Below are 19,421 nucleotides of genomic sequence, written 5' to 3' on the forward strand. Positions count from 1 at the left end.
AGTGGCAACAGTAGTAGAGCAGAAGCTCATCTAAAAAAAAATGGAATAGGAATCACAGTTCAAATTGGCACAATCATGCCTAAAAAAATGCCTTATTTCCCTGTGGCAATAATTTTTTTGTATTTCATGTCCAAAAAGTTTCATTTATTACTTCCTTCTCAAAAATATGTTACCATATTTGGATCTTAAAGATTAGGTTGTGATCACTTCCTTTATCACTGTTACAAATGACAGCATGCTTTCAAACTTAGGGCCAGAGATTCAAAATGGGTCATGACACAATTTTTAATAGGTTACTAGTGTTATTTTGTGTTGATGTTTTATTGCTGTGGTTAATAGTATGTTTTCCATAGTAAACTCACAATTCAAGACCCCATGTTATGCTTTTTCATCCCATTCAACCTAAATATGTGTTATTGTTGATAAAGGGGAACCCTTTAGAAGCCCCAGAACTTGAAGAAAATGATCTAGTAATTTTGTTGTTTGTCCCCCACAAAACAAAGGTTAAATAAAATATGTGGTTTCGTACTTCCGTAACTTATGTAGGTCACAAATACCACCAGCCTCCTTCCATGGCAGAGTAGCTCGAAATTTTATTTCAAAGTAATATTACTCAGGTAAAAGTACTCATCCAAAAAATTTACACAAGTAAACAAGTATTCAGTGTAAAGGATAGCCGTATAACTGTTTACATTAGTCTAACACATTCATTATAGTAAAGCATTTAAGGAGACGTTACTCCATGCCATTTGACACAGTAAAGTTGAGCGGCTTATCAGCCCTCGCCTGATAAGCGAAGGAAAGGACGTCAGCATCTCTTCAGTGGGGTCAGAACACCCTCGCCCTACCAAGACAACAAGTTGATCGCTCGGCGCCTTAGAGCTTAAGACATGCGTCAGTTGCCGTGGCAACCACGACCCAGCCACGAAAGACGATACACGAACTTGACCACCCAAACATGATGTAGCCCGTTGTTTTGCTGACCCTGGACCCAGCATTGCCTCTCCGTCGTCTGTTTTTGCCTTGCTTTTTGATCACTGTCGACGAATACATTTTCAACTTGTTCTCGTTTCTTTAAACCGTTCAGAATAGAGTCGGTACAAAGGGTTAACGCTGGAGTGAACGCGCTGGGTTTGACCTTCCGGCCGACTTGCTGGAGCTGCGCCATCGGGACGCCTTCTGGTTCGGCTGTCGCTGTTCCGGCAGCTTGGCTGGGAGGCCGAATTCCTTCATAAGTAACTGCTTACAATGTATTTTTTTCATCTATATGACTATAGAATAATAAAATTCTGACAAAATTTTTTTTTTTTTTTTTTTTTGTCCATATCTATAAGGAATTAAGGGATTTAAACATTTATTTACAAGAATTTCCAATGGAAAAAGCTCTTTTTTTACATATAGCAGACCCTAATTTTCTTACCGATTAGCCTCATAGTTCGCAATATTCACGTAAAATAAATGCTACCTGCATGTTTTTTTATTTCACTTTTAACCAAGAATCGAGACTCTTTTACATCCATATCTATAACGAATTCAGGGATTTAAGCATTTATTCTCAAGAATTTTCCAACGGAAAAAGCTCTTTTTTACATATAGCAGCCACTAATTTTCTTAATGACTAGCCTCATAGTTCGCAATATTCACGTAAAACAAATGCGACCTGCACCATTTTTTTGCTTTTAACCTGGAATCGAGACTCTTTTACATCCATATCTATAACGAATTCAGGGATTTAAGTATTTATTCACAAGAATTTTCACCGAAAAAGCTCTTTTTTTACATACAGTGGCCGCTAATTTTATTACTGACTCACCTCATAGTTTGCAATATTCACGTAAAATAAATGCTACCTGCAGCATTTTTTTTTGCTTTTAACCAAGAATCGAGATCTTTTACGTCCATATCTATAAAGAATTCAGGGATTTAAGCATTTATTCACATGAATTTTCAACGGAAAAAGCTCTTTTTATACATATAGCGGCCGCTAATTTTCTTACTGACTAGCCTCATAGTTCGCAATATTCACGTAAAATAAACACTACCTGCATGTTTTTTTTTTTTTTTTTTGCTTTTAACCAAGAATCCAGACTCTTTTACATCCATATCTATGACGAATTCAGGGATTTAAGCATTTATTCACAAGAATTTTCAATGGAAAAAGCTCTTTTTTTACATATAGCGGATGCTAATTTTCTTACTGATTAGCCTCATAGTTCGCAATATTCACGTAAAATAAATGCGACTTGCGTGTTTTTTTTTTGTTTTTTTTGCTTTTAACCAAGAATCGAGACTCTTTTTTTATCCATATCTATAAAGAATTCAGGGATTTATTCACAAGAATTTTCAACGGAAAAAGCTTTTTTACATATGGCGGCCACTAATTTTCTTGCTGACTAGCCTCATAGTTCGCAATATTCACGTAAAATAAATGCAACTTAAATGTTTTTTTGCTTTTAACCAAAAATCAAGACTCTTTTACGTCCATATCTATAAAGAATTCAGGGATTTAAGCATTTATTCACAAGGATTTTCAACGGAAAAAGCTCTTTTTTTACATATAGCGGCCGCTAATTTTCTTACTGACTAGCTTCATAGTTCGCAATATTCACGTAAAATAAATGCTACCTGCATGTTTTTTCTTTTTTGCTTTTAACCAAGAATCGAGACTCTTTTACATCCATATCTATCAAGAATTCAGGGATTTAAGCATTTATTCACAAGAATTTCCAACAGTAAACGGTCTTTTTTTTACATTTAGCGGCCTCAATTTTCTTACTGACTAGCCTCATAGTTCGCAATATTCACGTAAAATAAATGCTACCTGCATGTTTTTTCTTTTTTGCTTTTAACCAAGATTTGAGACTCTTTTACATCCATATCTATCAAGAATTCAGGGATTTAAGCATTTATTCACAAGAATTTCCAACAGTAAAAGCTCTTTTTTTACATATAGCGGCCTCAATTTTCTTACTGACTAGCCTCATAGTTCGCAATATTCACGTGAAATAAATGCGACTTAAATGTTTTTTTGCTTTTAACCAAAAATCAAGACTCTTTTACGTCCATATCTATCAAGAATTCAGGGATTTAAGCATTTATTCACAAGAATTTCCAACAGTAAAAGCTCTATTTTTACATTTAGCGGCCTCAATTTTCTTACTGACTAGCCTCATAGTTCGCAATATTCACGTAAAATAAATGCTACCTGCATGTTTTTTCTTTTTTGCTTTTAACCAAGAATCGAGACTCTTTTACATCCATATCTATCAAGAATTCAGGGATTTAAGCATTTATTCACAAGAATTTCCAACAGTAAACGGTCTTTTTTTTACATTTAGCGGCCTCAATTTTCTTACTGACGAGCCTCATAGTTCGCAATATTCACGTAAAATAAATGCTACCTGCATGTTTTTTCTTTTTTGCTTTTAACCAAGATTCGAGACTCTTTTACATCCATATCTATCAAGAATTCAGGGATTTAAGCATTTATTCACAAGAATTTCCAACAGTAAAAGCTCTATTTTTACATTTAGCGGCCTCAATTTTCTTACTGACTAGCCTCATAGTTCGCAATATTCACGTGAAATAAATGCAACTTAAATGTTTTTTTGCTTTTAACCTAAAATCAAGACTCTTTTACGTCCATATCTATAAAGAATTCAGGGATTTAGGCATTTATTCACAAGAATTTTCAATGGAAATGTCAGCTTTGACAGAGGTACGCCTCCTATAAAATCAGCCCCGCGCCCCGTGAATAAATTATGAACCATGCCACGGGATTGAACAGGCCGGCGTGATCATAGGACTTCCGACTGCAAGCTTGAGTGTGGTCATGTGACTATTGTTACGTGCAATTCGTATAATGTTGGGACGTCTCATTGGTGAGACTGGTAGAGCTACTGTGGCCAGGCAGTTGTGTGTCTACAGAAATTCTGGATTATATTCAATAAATACGCCCTAAAGGCCAGGTGAACAATTGTACTGCCCACCCACAGGAACTGCAATTCCAAAATCACCTAAATGAGAGCATCCAAAGTAGAGAAGATGCCATAAAATGGGACACATTTCGACAAAGGATTTCCTTTGAGAAGAGTTTTTCTCACAACTTCCTTCATAAAATACAGGATGTGCACAGCATTGAGAGGCATCAGATGCTCATAGGGATGTCCCCTAATTCAGTTTGTCACCACCAGCATCATAACTCGTTACATGTTGAAAATACGAAGGCGGCGGCAGTGTGAGAACATAATCGGCGACTTTTCCACGACCATTGTTGTGTAAAAATAGTGCAGGCGGCACAGCGGGCAGTGTCAGCGAGGGGCACGAGCGTCGCAGAGGCCCCCAGTGAGTCACGAGCACACGTCTCGGCCATGAGGAAGTCGGGGCGCTTCCTCTGCCTCGCCGCCGGACTTGTTTTGAACAAACGGCGGTTGAGCTCATTAGCCCAGAGAATACGACAACTAGATTTGTAAACGCTTAACAAAACAGTCCCTCCCATATCCCAAACTACCATGTCGGCTTATCTTGATTTCGCACCGGATTGCGCCCAGGGGTGTTGAGACCAACACCCACTTACACTTTCTGGTCAGTTTGTTAGACGCACCTGACCAATGTGCATACAAAATATAAAAGCAAGAACTGTAGCAAAATGTCAAGAGTCAATAAATATGTAAATAATATGATTACACTCTAATATAGCACTAAAAATGGTGGGTCATTTTTTTAATTGGGTGCCATTTGTGTCCCCAGTATAATTTAAGATGTATTTTCATTAAAGTTAGACAAATACTCATCGAACTTAATTTTTGGTGTATTATCAATTGCTGTCTATATAAATTCAAGGGTACAGGCTACTAAATTTAATTTAAAACAAATATATATATATCCGCTGAAAAATTTTGCTATGTCCCCACTGGGTTTCATTCAAATTCAGTGTATGCCATGAATTGTATGAAAAAAAATTGTATGTCTGAGCATTTAATTCATTTGCTCGAAACAACGTATAAATACATTCAATTTTTAATTGTTTCAGTGTCCCAAAGACGTATACGTCTTTTACAATTTTTTTTCACAAGAGACATTTCTGGGTTCTGATTCAACTTAGCTCCAAAGCACAACGCTGAAAATCCATTTTAAAGCAATAAAACTGGCCACTGGAGGGCAGTAGCGCATTTGGTAAGACCCGCAACCCGATTCAACGGAACGAACGGCCGGTCCGCATGGCCGTGGTGCTGGCGGAAGACGACCGAATGGATGTCCAGGATGCCAAGTGGCGGACGACCGAGCAGAACAACCGGGAGGACGCCCGGGATGCCAGGCGTTGGACGACCGAGCAGAACGACCGGGACCACCAGTGCAGCGGACGATGCCGTTGAGTCCGTGCTGCTCCCCGAGCAGAGCCCGCGCCGCTGAGCTCAACCGCCCACATCCCCCGCACACTCCACTGTCCCGCACGGAAACGCGCACGGCCAAACCAGTTCTCCCCCAGGAACACAAGTTCCCCAGGCGAACTCTGCCACGAGGCAGTGGTCACCACAAAAGAAAGACTCAAAAAAATCCATCTTTATGAGACAGGCGGCGATGAGGGAAAAGTTTACACCAGCTGTCGCGGCCACAACAGCGTCACCTCTCAGATAGTTATGTGCAAATAAATTGTTGCTTTGCTATTAAAAGCTCTATTTGTCTTGTTGTTTATGTTATTTTGTAGAGAAAAACATTATTCAGTTGTATGGGATTTCACAAAAGCAAAAAATAGCTGTGTTAAAGTCAAAGTTATGTTTGAAAAGTATGCTTTCACAAAAAGCTCAATTTTGTTTCATTTCCGTTTTTTCATCAGATATTGGAAAATTGCTCAAACTGAACTATTTTCTAATGCTAATTTCTAAAGAATGGAAAAAGATATGAACTTTTTTCCTGCTGAAAGAAGAGAGTCTAATCTTTCTTATGGTGGGTTCCTTCTTTATACAGCAATAGAACAGAATTTTCTTCAGGCCCAGCAAAATCAGTCAAAATCCAGTAAAACGGCCGGGAGCGAAGGGGGTTGCACCGGTGAAAATGGCTGGGAGTGAATGAGTTAACATCCTCTTGACTTACCAGAAAAGCCAAGTGGCTCTGCTTTAGACTGGCCAGTATTTTAAGAGGATGCTCGCCATTCTGGAGCTAATGCTAACGCGAATGCTACGCTAACGCTATTATTACATTTATCATCTGATGATCACTCAGCACAGACCTTTCAGGATGAAGCAACATTCATATTTTCGCTTGTCAAGAGAAGAAAACAAATCTTACCGTGTTTCCAAACAAGCAAGATGGAGCGCCGCCTAGCTTAAGACACATCCTAAACTCCGGTGAGGGCATGAGTGACACGACCTAAACACTGCTACGATGCAGGTCCACGTACAGTATGAAAATGTCACGTATTGTGAACATATGACTGAAATGATGTCGCATTTTCGTCTTGTCGGACGAAAACTGGCATTCGTCTAGTTATGTTTTTTCTCCCGAGCCAGGTTTTTAGCTCGTCACGTCATTGTCATGAAAAAAAAAAAAAAGTTTGTCGATGAAATATTTTCGTTACCATCATTGTTGACGAAAACAACAGTGCTCAAACTACATGGCCGTCAATGGCATCGACTAACAACAGAATCCAAGTACATTGGCGTCAATAGTATCGACATATATGGCTGTCATGAGCATGGACGCACAAAACTGTCAATGACATGTACATACGAGTACATGGCCGTCAATGGCATCGACTTACTTGGGTGTCAGTTGAATGACAATGGTGAGTAATGGTGAGTTTTTGGTAAAAAAATCAGAAGCACCATGTTTTTTTGCCATTGAAAATGAAGGGGAAACTTTGGCCATTAGAAATTAATGGAACAACGTACATGGCATCACATTAGAAATGGGAACGTTTTGGGGGGGAATGGTAGTCTTATGGCCCTTACTTTCCTGATTTTTTTATGTATGTGAATTCGATAAAATTTGTAGGACTAGATACATTTTGAAGAAAAAAAAAAACAAAAAAAATAATAAACTTTTTTTGGGGGGGGTCGTTCAAAAGCTTCCTTGCATTGCACAAAAATTCCAGTCATTTCGGTATTCGAACGGTGTCGGTCAGCCAAAAGGTTTGGGCCCCGTGCAGCACGCTGAAGAAACGCCATTAAAACAGAAACAATTTTTTTTTTAAAGGATCTAAGTACAAAAAAAAAGTCAGCTAGCTTAAATATGCTGTTTTTTTTTACTAGATTGTTTCTGGTGCGCACTAGTTAGTATGTGGTGTGCACCATTTAAGCTAGGAGATTTTTGCTATGGAAATTAGCCACCTGTTCTTTTGTAAGATCCTCATTTAGTTATTGTTATTCTTTTTAATATTGTTTGAGGCTAAGCTCAGGCACGCATCAGACACTAGCAGTTTCGGTGTGCTAAAAATAATGATGCAGGATTTAGTTAAACTTTACTTCAATCTTGCACTCAACTAGCGCCTAAGCTTGACCTCGAACGATGTAGCCTCATTTAAATTTTTATAAGTACAACAAAGGAACAATTGGCTAACTTGCATGACAAAAGTCAGGTTTTTATCCTTTTATTACCTTTTTATCGTACTGTGATTCCATGTCTCTTGTGAAGCATCTTTGTGTGTTTTGAAAAGCGTTCTAGAAATAAAATGTATTATTATTATTATTATTCGCTTAAATGCTATATAATGGTAATGTTTACTAGATTGTTTTTAGTGCGCACCAGAAACAATCTGGTGCGTACCAGAAACAATCTGGTAAACATTACCATTATATATCATTTAAGGTAGCGAACTTTTGTTATGCAATTTAGCCAATTGTTCTTTGGTAAGATTCTCATTTATTTATTTTTTTTTAATATAATTTGAGGCCAAGCTAAGGCGCGCACCAGACACCAGTAGTTTTGGTGTGCTAAACAGGATTTAGTTGAGCTTTACATCAATCTTAAATTCAACTAGCGCCTGAGCTTAGCCTCAAACAATATAACAGGATAAATAAATAATAAAGTTTATTGAATCGAAATGAATCCAAGTACAACAAAAGAACAATTGGCTAACTTGCATAGCAAACGTCCGCTAGCTTAAATGCTATATATCGCTAACGTTTACTAGATTGTTTCCGCACCAGTTTGTATGTGGTGCACACCAGAAACAATCCAGTGTGCACCAATTAAGCGAGGAGATTTTTGCTATGAAAGTTAGCCAATTGTTCTTTTCTAATATCCTCATTTAGTTATTTATTTTAGGGCTGTCAAACGATTAAAATTTTTAATCGAGTTAATTACAGCTTAAAAATTAATTAATCGTAATTAATCACAATTCAAACCATCTATAAAATATGCCATACTTTTCTGTAAATTATTGTTGGAATGGAAAGATAAGACAAGATGGATATATACATTCAACATATGGTACATAAGTACTGTATTTGTTTATTAAAACAATAAATCAACAAGATGGCATTAACATTATTAACATTCTGTTAAAGCGATCCATGGATAGAAAGACTTGTAGTTCTTAAAAGATAAATGTTAGTACAAGTTATAGAAATTTTATGTTAAAACCCCTCTTAATGTTTTCGTTTTAATGAAATTTTCAAACAAAAAATAAACTATTAGCCCGCCATTGTTGATGTCAATAATTACACAATGCTCACGGGTGCTTAAGCCCATAAAATCAGTCGCACCCAAGCGTCAGCAGAGGGCGACAAAACTAAAAAAAACACAAGTAACAATTTAGCATTGCACTGTGCTGTCATTTTAATCTGTTTGAGCGGGGCATGTGCGTTAATTGCGTCAAAAATCTTAACGTGATTAATTTAAAAAATTAATTACCGCACGTTAACGCGATAATTTTGACAGCCCTAATTTATTTCTTTATATTGTCTGAGGCTCAACTTAGGCATGCATCGGACACCAGCAGTTTTGGCATGCTAAAAATAAAACAGGATTTAGTTAAGCTTTACTTCAATCGTAGACTCAACTAGCGCCTAAGCTTGGCCTCGAACGATATTAAAAAATAAAATAAAATAAATGTGGATCTAAGTACAACAAAGGAACAATTGGCTAACTTACGTAGCAAAAGTCAGCTACTTTAAATGCTATATACCGTAATACTAATGTTCACCAGATTGTTTCTGGTGCGCACCAGAAAAATTTTGGTAAACATTTGCATAAGACTTTTGCTATGCAAGTTAGCCAATTGTTCTTTGGTAAGATTCTCATTTTATATATTTTTTAATACCATTTAAGGCAAAGCTCAGGCGCACATCAAACCCCAGCAGTTTCGGCATGCTAAAAATGATAATACAGGGTTTAATTGAGGTTTATATCAATCTTAAATTCAACTAGCGCCTGAGCTTAGCCTCAAACGATACAAAAGGATTAATAAATAATAAAGTTTATTGAATCGAAAGGAATCCAAGTACAACAAAAGAACAATTGGCTAACTTGCATAGCAAAAGTCCGCTAGCTTAAATGCTATATAACGCTAACGTTTACTAGATTGTTTCCGCACCAGTTTGTATGTGGTGCACACCAGAAACAATCTGGTGTGCACCATTTAAGCTAAGAGGTTTTTTTCTATGAAAGTTAGCCAATTGTTCTTTTCTAATATCCTCATTTAGTTATTTATTTCTTTATAGCGTTTGAGGCTAAACTTAGGCATGCATCGGACACCAGCAGTTTTGGCATGCTAAAAATAATACAGGATTTAGCTGAGCTTTACTTCAATCTTAGACTCAAGTAGCGCCTAACCCTTTAAAGCCAGCAATATGAAGCAATTATCAGAGAATCCCAAATTTTGAAAAAGAAGTTCCTAATGAAACCTTTTTTTCAAATTTGTGAAAAGAAAAGTCAAAATAAATATGTGTAATAAGCGCTCAGACATCTATAACCCTTGCTAAATACTGTTTGTTTTTTTCATGGAACCTGCAGATGCATGTCGACTTGCATCCATCATTTTTTTGTTTTTTTTTTTTCAAAAAGAAATGTCAAAATTCCAAATTAGTCTCAAAAATCATGAAATTTTAGGTGTATCAAATGTGATACGTTTGGCAATATAGGGCTAAGCTTGGCCTCGAACGATATAAAAAAAATTGATAAATGAAGATCTAAGTACGACAAAAGAACAATTGGCTAACTTGCATAGCAAAAGTCCGCTAGCTTAAATGCTATATAATGCTAATGTTCACCAGATTGTTTCTGGTGCACACCAGATTCTTTAAATGTATTTTTCTTCTGTCGATGTCCCTTTAGGGGCTCCATTAAACAGAGATGACATCTATCCATGAAAATTTGATTATTAAAGTGACCCTGTTAGTGTAATGCTACCTCTTACGTAGCTTTAACCACTTCCTCCTGGAAGTACACCAACAGAATGTTTTGATCTATTAGTAATTCATCAGTCTTTAATGGTTAGTAATAATTATGTCAAGTAGCCTCTCGCTTCATCCTGACTGATAGCTCAGTGGCGGTAGAGGAGGTGGTGTTGGTGTGTGTGGGTGTGGTGGTAGGTGTGTGCGCAACAACAGGATATTTTGTCACCATGGCCAGTGGCAGCAAATCAGCACAACTTGATGTGTGCATGTGGCCTGCAGGAGGGCACCGTGAAAGAGAGTCATCGCTTTAGGTCTCTTGAGTTGTGCCATGTGTGCTGGAGCCAAAGCAGACACCACACAACTTTAAGGTGAGATCACTTCTTTCACTCAATGTATTATTATCATAATTGTTATGTATTGAATCAATGGCCTTGAATGTGTTTGTATAGCGTACCAAGTTGCCTGAGGTAATGGAATGACAAATTAAGTGGAAAATTTATATATCACAGTTAAAAATACTTGACACCAAATTGGAGTAATGAAAATTACCATTAAGAAATGGTTGTGATCTGTTAAGAAATACTAAAGGCATCATTTATAATTAAACAGTTAACACACAGAACTTCTTCCTTACAGTCACCTCCCTATGGAACTCATTCCCTTAAATTAATCTGTATTTAATTATAATTTAATTTTTTTTTTTTTTTAAGATATGATTATATTCCTGTTTGTTTCTTTGTTTTAACTGTGAAACATCTTTGAGCGTATGTAAAAGTGCTCCAAAGTTAAATTATTATCATTATAAGATGTTGATTTGAACTTTTACAATATACTGCTGTGTATGCCAGCCAGCGGCAAACGTAAGCAACTTGAAGGGAAGTCCACTTCCTCGCTTGCAAGGCAAGTTTTTTTCATTGCTACTCAACCACGGCAACGTTCAACTGCCACGTTGTAGGTCGCCTGACATTGTTCAGTGGCTTCCACGTTTGTCGGTTTAACAGCCAATGATTAGGATCATCACTGGGAGAAAAAAAGAGATGTATTACGGATAGTCCCTGGGTTACGACGTACTCGATTTACGTGATTTTGACTTTACGACGCCGGAGTCTTGATTGCCATTTTGTCTCCACTCTTTGTTGACATGCATTTTAACAATAAAACACTCAACACAAAAACATTGGTGTTGAAACGTTCATCTAGTCTGATCAATATGTATATTTGGTAGATTAGGGTGACCATATTTTGATTTCTAAAAAAGAAGACACTCAGCCCAGCCTCAGCCCGGCCTCAAGATACTTGAATGTTCACTCAAAGATGCCTATATCACTTTAATATATTTAAAGTGTGCCCCCTCACTCTGGATGGAAAAATGCAGTTTGAAAAAAGATAAATAATTACTAAAAAAAATATATATATAATGCAGACCCATAGAAATGTAGTCAAGTCAATACACATACACACAGTAGGCTATGTGCCAACTAAACATTCTTATAAATTACTATCACGACAATTGTCCTTGACAAATTGTTATTCCCATTCAATTGATGTTCTCATTCAATGTTCTACATTGCACACAAACAAAAACCGAAATAAACTGACAAACTATTCAATCAGCATGTTTCCAAACGTAGCAGTTCAAAACTACGTTTCCCATAATGCCTAGCGCGGTTTAGCTTACTGATAGCTAGCTGAGGCAAAAATCAAATTTTGCTATAAAAGTTTACAATCATCGGCAGCGCGCCGATGCGACACCAAACGGGATTTTACAGTCAAAACTCCGACAGAAGTCAACAGTTGCCATTATATACATATTTATAATGACAAAAAAAAAAAAAAAAAAGACTTCAGGCATTGTGGCCAAATCGTCAACCCAGTAGATGGCGGTAATGCCTCATGATAGGGGTAAACTGCCAACAAAAACGAGAAGAACTACTACTTCCCTCCATTCTCATAGGAGCCATGTCAACTGCTGCCACCCAGCGGTCGGAGGGATTCTCTTCAAATTGGTCCCGTGAAAAATCATAAAAACCGGACATTTTTATGAATTTATAAAACCCACCCGGACCACGAGGACACTATGTGAAAGTAGGACTTGTCCGGGCAAAAGAGGACGTTTGGTCACCCTATAGTAGATCAAATTAGCCTAATTTGCCTCACAGAAGCCTGCTAGCTTAAATGCTATGAATGCTAACGTATTTACAATTCTCGTGGCAACACGTAACTCCACAAATTGTAGCCTTAAAACTTAATTACAAATGCATACACAAGCATATATTAGCTGAAACAACTTACAGCCTAATCTGGGCCAAACCAGATCGCAGCTATCCTTAATCCATGTGAGACGTCTGAGTGCTCTCATATGGATGACAGTCCAGCCAGACCCCACGTTGCCACCAGAGGGCAGTGTATACTCCACCATTAAAAAAATAGACAATGCTTTTGGACTTTTTGGATAGTTATTTTGAATGTTTAATGGGTAATTCCGTTTTTTTTTTTCCAACAGTGATCCCTCGTGACTTTGTGGCTCAACTTTCATGCCCTTACTGCATCGAGAGTTTTGAAAAAATATACTGTACATTTATGTACACTTTATTTACATATGCGTATGTATGTACCCGTATACACACTGGTACACATACACTTATTATATGAGAGTGAGAAAATCAATGCACAGTACATATTAATTATAAATTATTCTATTTATGTTATATATATTGTTACTATTATGTTTACATGTTTCAAAGGAAATATAAATTGTTTCATACTAGACCAGGGTGTTGGTCCCCCTTTATAAGAAGGGGGACCGGAGTGTGTGTTCCAACTATAGAGGGATCACACTCCCCAGCCCCTCCGGTAAAGTCTATAAAGGGGTGCTGGAGAGTCTCAGATTCAGGAGGAGCGGTATGGTATTTTTTCCAGCTGTGGAACAGTGGATCAGTTCTATGCCCTCGGCAGGGTCCTCGTGGGTGCATGGCAGTTCGCCCCACTGGTCTACATTTGTTTTGTGGATTTGGAGAAGGCGTTCGACCTTGTCCCTCGGGGGGTCCTGTAGGGGTGCTTCGGGAGTACGGCATACCGAGCCCCTTGGTAAGGGCTGTTCGGTCCCTGTACGGCCGGTGTCAGACTTTGGTCCGAATTGCCAGCAGTGTTCATTCCCAGCAAGGGTTGGCTCCGGGTTCATAACTTTTATGGACAGAATTTCTAGGCGCAGCTGAAGCGTCGAGTGGGTCCGGTTTGGTAGACTCAGCATTGCATCTCTGCTTTTTGCAGATAAGGTGGTGTTCTTCATTTCATCAAGCCACGATCTCAAACTCTCACTGGAGTGGCACCTCCAAATCTGAGATGGTCCACAGTCGGAAAAGGGTTGTGTGCCCTCTCCAGGGATGAGATCTTGCCCCAGTAAGAGGAGTTCAAGTATCTTTGGGTTTTGTTTACGAGTAAGGGTAGGAGAGAGTGGGAGATCGACAAGCGGATTGGTGCAGTGTCTGCATTGATGCTGACTCTGCAACGGTCCGTAGTGGTGAAGAAGGAGCTGAGCCAAAAGACAAAGCTCTTGGTTTACCAATCGGTCTATGTTCCTATCCACACCTATGGTCAAAAGCAGAGTCAGGACCGAAAGAACAAGATCCCGGATACAAGCGGCCAAAATGAGTTCCCTCCGCAGGGTGTCCGGGCTCTCCCTTAGGGATAGGGTGAGAAGCTCGGTCATTCGGGAGGGACTCAGTGTTGAGCCGTTACTCCTCCGCGTTGAGAGGAGCCAGTTGAAGTGGGTGGAGCATGTGGTTCGGATGCTTCGTGGACGCCTCCGTGGAGAGGTGTTCTGGGCATGACCCAGAACACGCTGGAGAGACTATGTCTCTGCTGGCCTGGGAACGCCTTGGGATCCTGCCGGAAGAGCTGGTTGAAGTGGCTGGGTAGAGGGAAGTCTGGACTTCCCTGCTAAAGCTGCCACCCCTCCGACCAGACCCCGGATTTAGCGGTAGATGATGGATAGATGGCTGGATGGTTTCTGCCATTGACAAAGATAGACCTCCAATTCACTTTTACTGGAAGGACTGACTGAATGCACATCTTGCAATGCCATTGACAGCGCTCGACGTCAATGGCAGCCAATCAGTTAACTAATTTGGCCAAAAATAAACTAGCCCAGCCCACATGAGAACTATGTGCAATTTGGTGCACGAACCAAAATATGTTTGAAACCCATGTATTAGACAGTACATAGGTTTGAAGGGAAAATTTGAAAGAGTGTAATACACGCAAGTGAGTATTTTACACAAGAAATAGGATTCATGCATGCTATCTATACATTTCTTATGCCACAAAAAAGCATTTCAGGAAGCAGCTTTACTCACGGAAAGGAGCAATATTAAAACATACTTCCTCTTTAAAAGGTTCTTCAGATCATGTGTGCCCTTGTGGGGTTTTTTTTCAAGGCAAGAGGTAATACAACACATGCTTTTTCTTTTTCTAACCAACACTGATTTATTCTGTTTTGATTTCTAGAAACAGAAACTCAAGATGGGGTCTACCTCTTCTCCCGTGCTCAATGGCCATCACATCGCAGACAATGACTCCACTTGCGACACCCTGTACACCCATAGGAACTACGCCCGGGTCTTCATGCCACTTGTCTACTGCGTGGTCTTCCTGGTTGGACTTCTGGGCAATGCCTTAGCGCTGCATGTTATTCGTCCCAACTTGAAAAAGATGAACTCCACCACCTTGTACTCTCTTAATCTCGTGATTTCAGACATCCTTTTCACTCTTTCGCTCCCCGTGAGAATTACCTACTATGCACTAGGCTTTCATTGGCCTCTGGGCGAGGCTGTGTGCAAAATCTCCGGCCTCATCTTCTATATCAACACCTACGCCGGCGTCAACTTCATGACCTGCCTGAGCGTCGACCGCTTTATCGCCGTGGTCCTGCCGCTGCGCTTTTCCCGGCTACGAAACGTCAGGAACGTGCGTTATATCTGCGTGGTGGTGTGGCTCCTGGTCCTGGGGCAGACACTCCCGCTCCTCGGCATGCCGATGACCAACGAGGAAATGGACGGTTTCATCACTTGCATGGAATACCCCAATTTCGAGAAGGTGGACCACCTCGCCACCATTCTAATTGGTGGCGTCTTCCTAGGTTATGTCATCCCAGTGATCACCATCCTCGTGTGCTACTCCATCCTTTGCTCGAAGCTCCACTCCACTGCAAAAACCAACCACCTGACTGAAAAGTCGGGGCGAAGTCGGAAGGCTATCGGAGTCATCTGTTGCGTCTCCTTAGTCTTTGTCATCTGCTATACTCCCTACCACATTAACATCCTGCAGTACATGGTCCGTAAGCTGGTCTCCAACCCGGACTGCGCCGACCTCACCGCCTTCCAAGTGTCGCTGCACATCACGGTGTGCCTGATGAACCTCAACGCCTGCTTGGACCCCTTCGTCTACTTTTTCGCCTGCAAAGGCTATAAGAGGAAGCTCCTGAAATTGCTGAAGCTTGAGGTCAGCGTGTCCGTCTCTAGCATTGCCAGAACTACACCTGAAGGCTCTTCCAAGGACGTTGTTGACGGTAACAGAATCCAGCTGAACGGCTCGGCCAGCGAGAGACTGATGGAGAGGAGATCGCAGTTGTACGTGTGAACAAGACCAAAGAAGTATGACTTTTTCGGTGATAGTAGTCATCTGACATCCACTAGGAGTACTTCACAGGGACATCTTGTTCCATCGCATGGGGTAGATCTGCAACTTGGGTGTCCAAACTTTTTTTCTGATGGCCAGTTTCAGAAAAATTAAAGGATGCAAAGACAAACTTGAAAGCCTTCCACTTTCCTTTGTTAAACGGAATTAGGTAAAGAAGATTGGATTTTTAAAATCGGCTGCCTTTGATGGCGATAGACGTCCAATCCAATTTGACTGGGGGGCTGGCAGCGATCGAGCGGTCGCTTCTTGTTCATTTGGGGGTCACTTCCTGTATTATCGGGTCATTTCGGGTTCATATCCTGTTAATATTGGCTCACTTTTGTTGATTTTGGAGGGTAAGTTCCTCTTGATAGTGAATCATTTGAGTTGGAAATCAATTGGAGTGAATGGAAGTTTTCGTGCCATTGAGATGAATGGGGAATAGTGCTATTGGAACTCAATGGAAAATTTTGCCCATTAGAAATGAATGGGTATGTTTTTGGCAAATTTTGATGTACGTTTCGGGCAAAAAAAAAACTGTATACAGCTCTTGTGCCCCATTCACTCCAATTATTTTCCAATGCAAAAATCTACATTGACAAAACCAAAAACATATCTATATATGTGGTTGTGATTTTTGACCAAAAACTTTCCATTAAAGCCCATTGAATTTCACCTGGCCATGCCATTGACTCCCACGTACGCCAATTGCACACTGCAAAAACGCACCTTCAAGCTAAATTCCCTTGTTTTCAGTGTAAATCTACTAGAAATACGTTAAGTTACTTCGTAAATTTTACTCACTTCGATTTCTTGAAGTAAGAAAAATAGCTACCTGAAAATATGGATTACATACATATTTTAAGCAATACATTCTTATATTTAATCCTAAAAAAAAGCTTTGAAATGTGAGAAATGTTCTTAAATTAAGAAAAGTTATTGTCATTTCGGGTTCACTTTCTGTTAATATCGGGTCACTTTTGTTGATTTTGGGGCATTTACGGTTAACTTCCTGTTGATAGTGAATCACTTGGGCTGCAAGTCAATTGGAGTCAATGGAAGTTTTTGTGCCATTGAAACAAATGGCGACTAGGGCCATTGGAAATTAATGGAAAATTTTTCCTGTTAGAAATGAATGGGTATGTTTTTGGCAAATTTTGACTCACACGGTTTGGGCAAAAAAAATAAATGTATACAACTCTTGTACCCCATTCACTCCAATTATTTTTTAACGCAAAAATCTACATTGACAGAACCAAAAACATCTATATTGGTGGTTGTAATTTTTGACCAAAAACTTTCCATTAAAGCCCATTGAATTTCGACTGGCCATGCCATTGACTTCCATGTACAGCCATTGCTCACTGCAAAAACACACCTCCTTCAAACTAAAATCTAGGGTTGTTCCGATCATCCGATGATGTTTTTTTGCTCCCGATCCGTTCCCGATCGTTTTGAGTATCTGCCGATCCCGATATTTCCCGATCTGATTGCTTTTTTTTTTTTTTTGCTCCCGATTCAATTCCAATCATTTCCGATAATTTTTCCCAATCATATACATTTTGGCGATGGATTAAGAAAAAAATGAATAAAACTCGGACGAATATATACATTCAACATACAGTACATACGTACTGTATTTGTTTATTATGACAATAAATCCTCAAGATGGCATTTACATTATTAACATTCTTTCTGTGAGAGGGATCCACGGATAGAAAGACTTGTAATTCTTAAAGGATAAATGTGACTTTGTATATTGTGACTAAATATTGCCATCTAGTGTATTTGTTGAGCTTTCAGTAAATGATACTGTAACCATTTAACTGTTCTGCCCAAACGCATGATGGGAAGTACAACCATGACTGTGCGTAGCGGCACCAATTGATATATCTTCTCTGCGTTGGGAAATAACATAGGGTGTTAAGAAAAAGATCAACTACTACCTTTCTTCCCCACATTGTTTCCCACGATATTTCTAATTGTTGAGAGAGGGATTGTAAGGCTTTAGTCAATTAAAAAAAGGCTCATAAGGCTGCCAAAATTCACTTTACTCATGTTATGCTGCCTTTTAGCTCTACATATAGGTAAAACGGCGCCATTATAGATTGAATGTGCCAGAACTAATGTCTGTAACATTAAATACAATTAGAAAACGATTTAATTAATATATATATATATATATATATATGTATTAAAAAAGGCATGTCCGATATTTTTTTGCCAATTCCGATACTTTGAAAATGAAGTGATCGGACCCGATCGACATCTTTACTAAATTCCCTTTTTGCACTCGTTCCTGTTTAAGTTTTGATACACAGTCTTTTGTTCATACCTCGAGTTCTTTTTGCTTTGCTGTTTTTAAACTCCTGGACCACCTTGCCTCACCACCCCGCTTCCCTGCATTTGGATCCACCTCGTCCAAGCAGCTTAGATACACAGACAAGGGGTAACGAGACAATGAGGCACAGGTGGGTGATACAAGAGTCAGCGGATTGGTGGATACACAAGGAGCAGACCACAACAGGTGAAATCAATGGGTAATCACGACCACACACACTAGTGTGCAAACTTAACGGAGCTGAACTCAAGACATGACAGTGTACTTATATGGCCTAGCAACAATATCCTATAGCTCTTCTGGTAGTTGGCACTGTTTTGGGTACAGATTGGAACGTAATCTCTAATCCTGCAAGGAATAGCAAGAGTTGTTCTGATGTTGAAAGTGTCCCAAAAGTGTCCACCATATTACAAAAACACAAGTGAGTCACATGATCTTAAGTTGTATTGACAGACATGTTACATCATTCTGTTGCATCATGTAATACAGATGCTGTGAAAAACATACGTTCAATGTGTTGTGTCAGTTTCACTCACAGGAAGTGGATATTTGAAGTCGTTCCAAAGAAATAAACATACATACAAGTGCTGGGAAGTCACAGCTGCGCCCTCCAGGGGACTATTTGAAAGTAGTGCACCTCGGTCAAGGTCACATAAGCCATGATGAGTTCTGTGTTTTTCCTGTTGTTCCGAACAGGATCCATTCTTCCTCCACCTCCTTTGGGGCCAATGATGTCTGGCTCTGATCATTTGTTTAAATAAACAGTGTTTCTATTCTCTAAAATGCAACTGACCACCTTAATTATTCTTAATGAGGCAAGTGAAGATCCAAATGTCTGCATGATGATTTTAAATATTATTCATTTATATTAATATAGAATACATATGATACAGTGGTATGAAAAAGTATCTGAAACTTTTGGAATTTCCCATCAAATGTGATTTGAGCTTTGTCAAAGTCACACAGATGTAAAAACAGTCTGCTTGAACTGAAACCACCCATACATTCATAGGTTTTCATATTTTAATGAGGATAGCATGCAAACAATGACAGAAGGGGGACAAATA

At 39.2% G+C, this 19,421-nt stretch overlaps 1 protein-coding gene across 2 annotated transcripts; it reads left to right on the forward strand.

Moving 5' to 3' along the window:
* The first annotated feature begins 10,577 nt into the window (after positions 1–10,577).
* gpr183a (G protein-coupled receptor 183a) lies at positions 10,578–19,057 on the forward strand. Of its 2 annotated transcripts, none has more exons than XM_057852761.1 (2): positions 10,578–10,705; positions 14,844–19,057. In XM_057852761.1, the coding sequence occupies exon 2, from the start codon at positions 14,859–14,861 to the stop codon at positions 15,972–15,974; it is 1,116 nt and encodes a 371-aa protein (XP_057708744.1). In that variant the 5' UTR covers positions 10,578–10,705; positions 14,844–14,858; the 3' UTR covers positions 15,975–19,057. The 2 variants fall into 2 exon arrangements, with proteins under 2 accessions (XP_057708744.1, XP_057708746.1); XM_057852763.1 differs by lacking the exon at positions 10,578–10,705 and adding an exon at positions 13,666–13,736.
* Positions 19,058–19,421: the final 364 nt, after the last annotated feature.

Source organism: Corythoichthys intestinalis, chromosome 12 (genome assembly GCF_030265065.1).
Source record: "Corythoichthys intestinalis isolate RoL2023-P3 chromosome 12, ASM3026506v1, whole genome shotgun sequence".
In the NCBI taxonomy this organism is placed as follows: Eukaryota; Metazoa; Chordata; class Actinopteri; order Syngnathiformes; family Syngnathidae; genus Corythoichthys; species Corythoichthys intestinalis.

What these genes read in the sequence shown, in the direction of transcription:
- gpr183a (XM_057852761.1), top strand. Translation starts at nt 14,859, where the DNA reads ATGGGGTCTACCTCTTCTCCCGTGCTCAATGGCCATCACATCGCAGAC.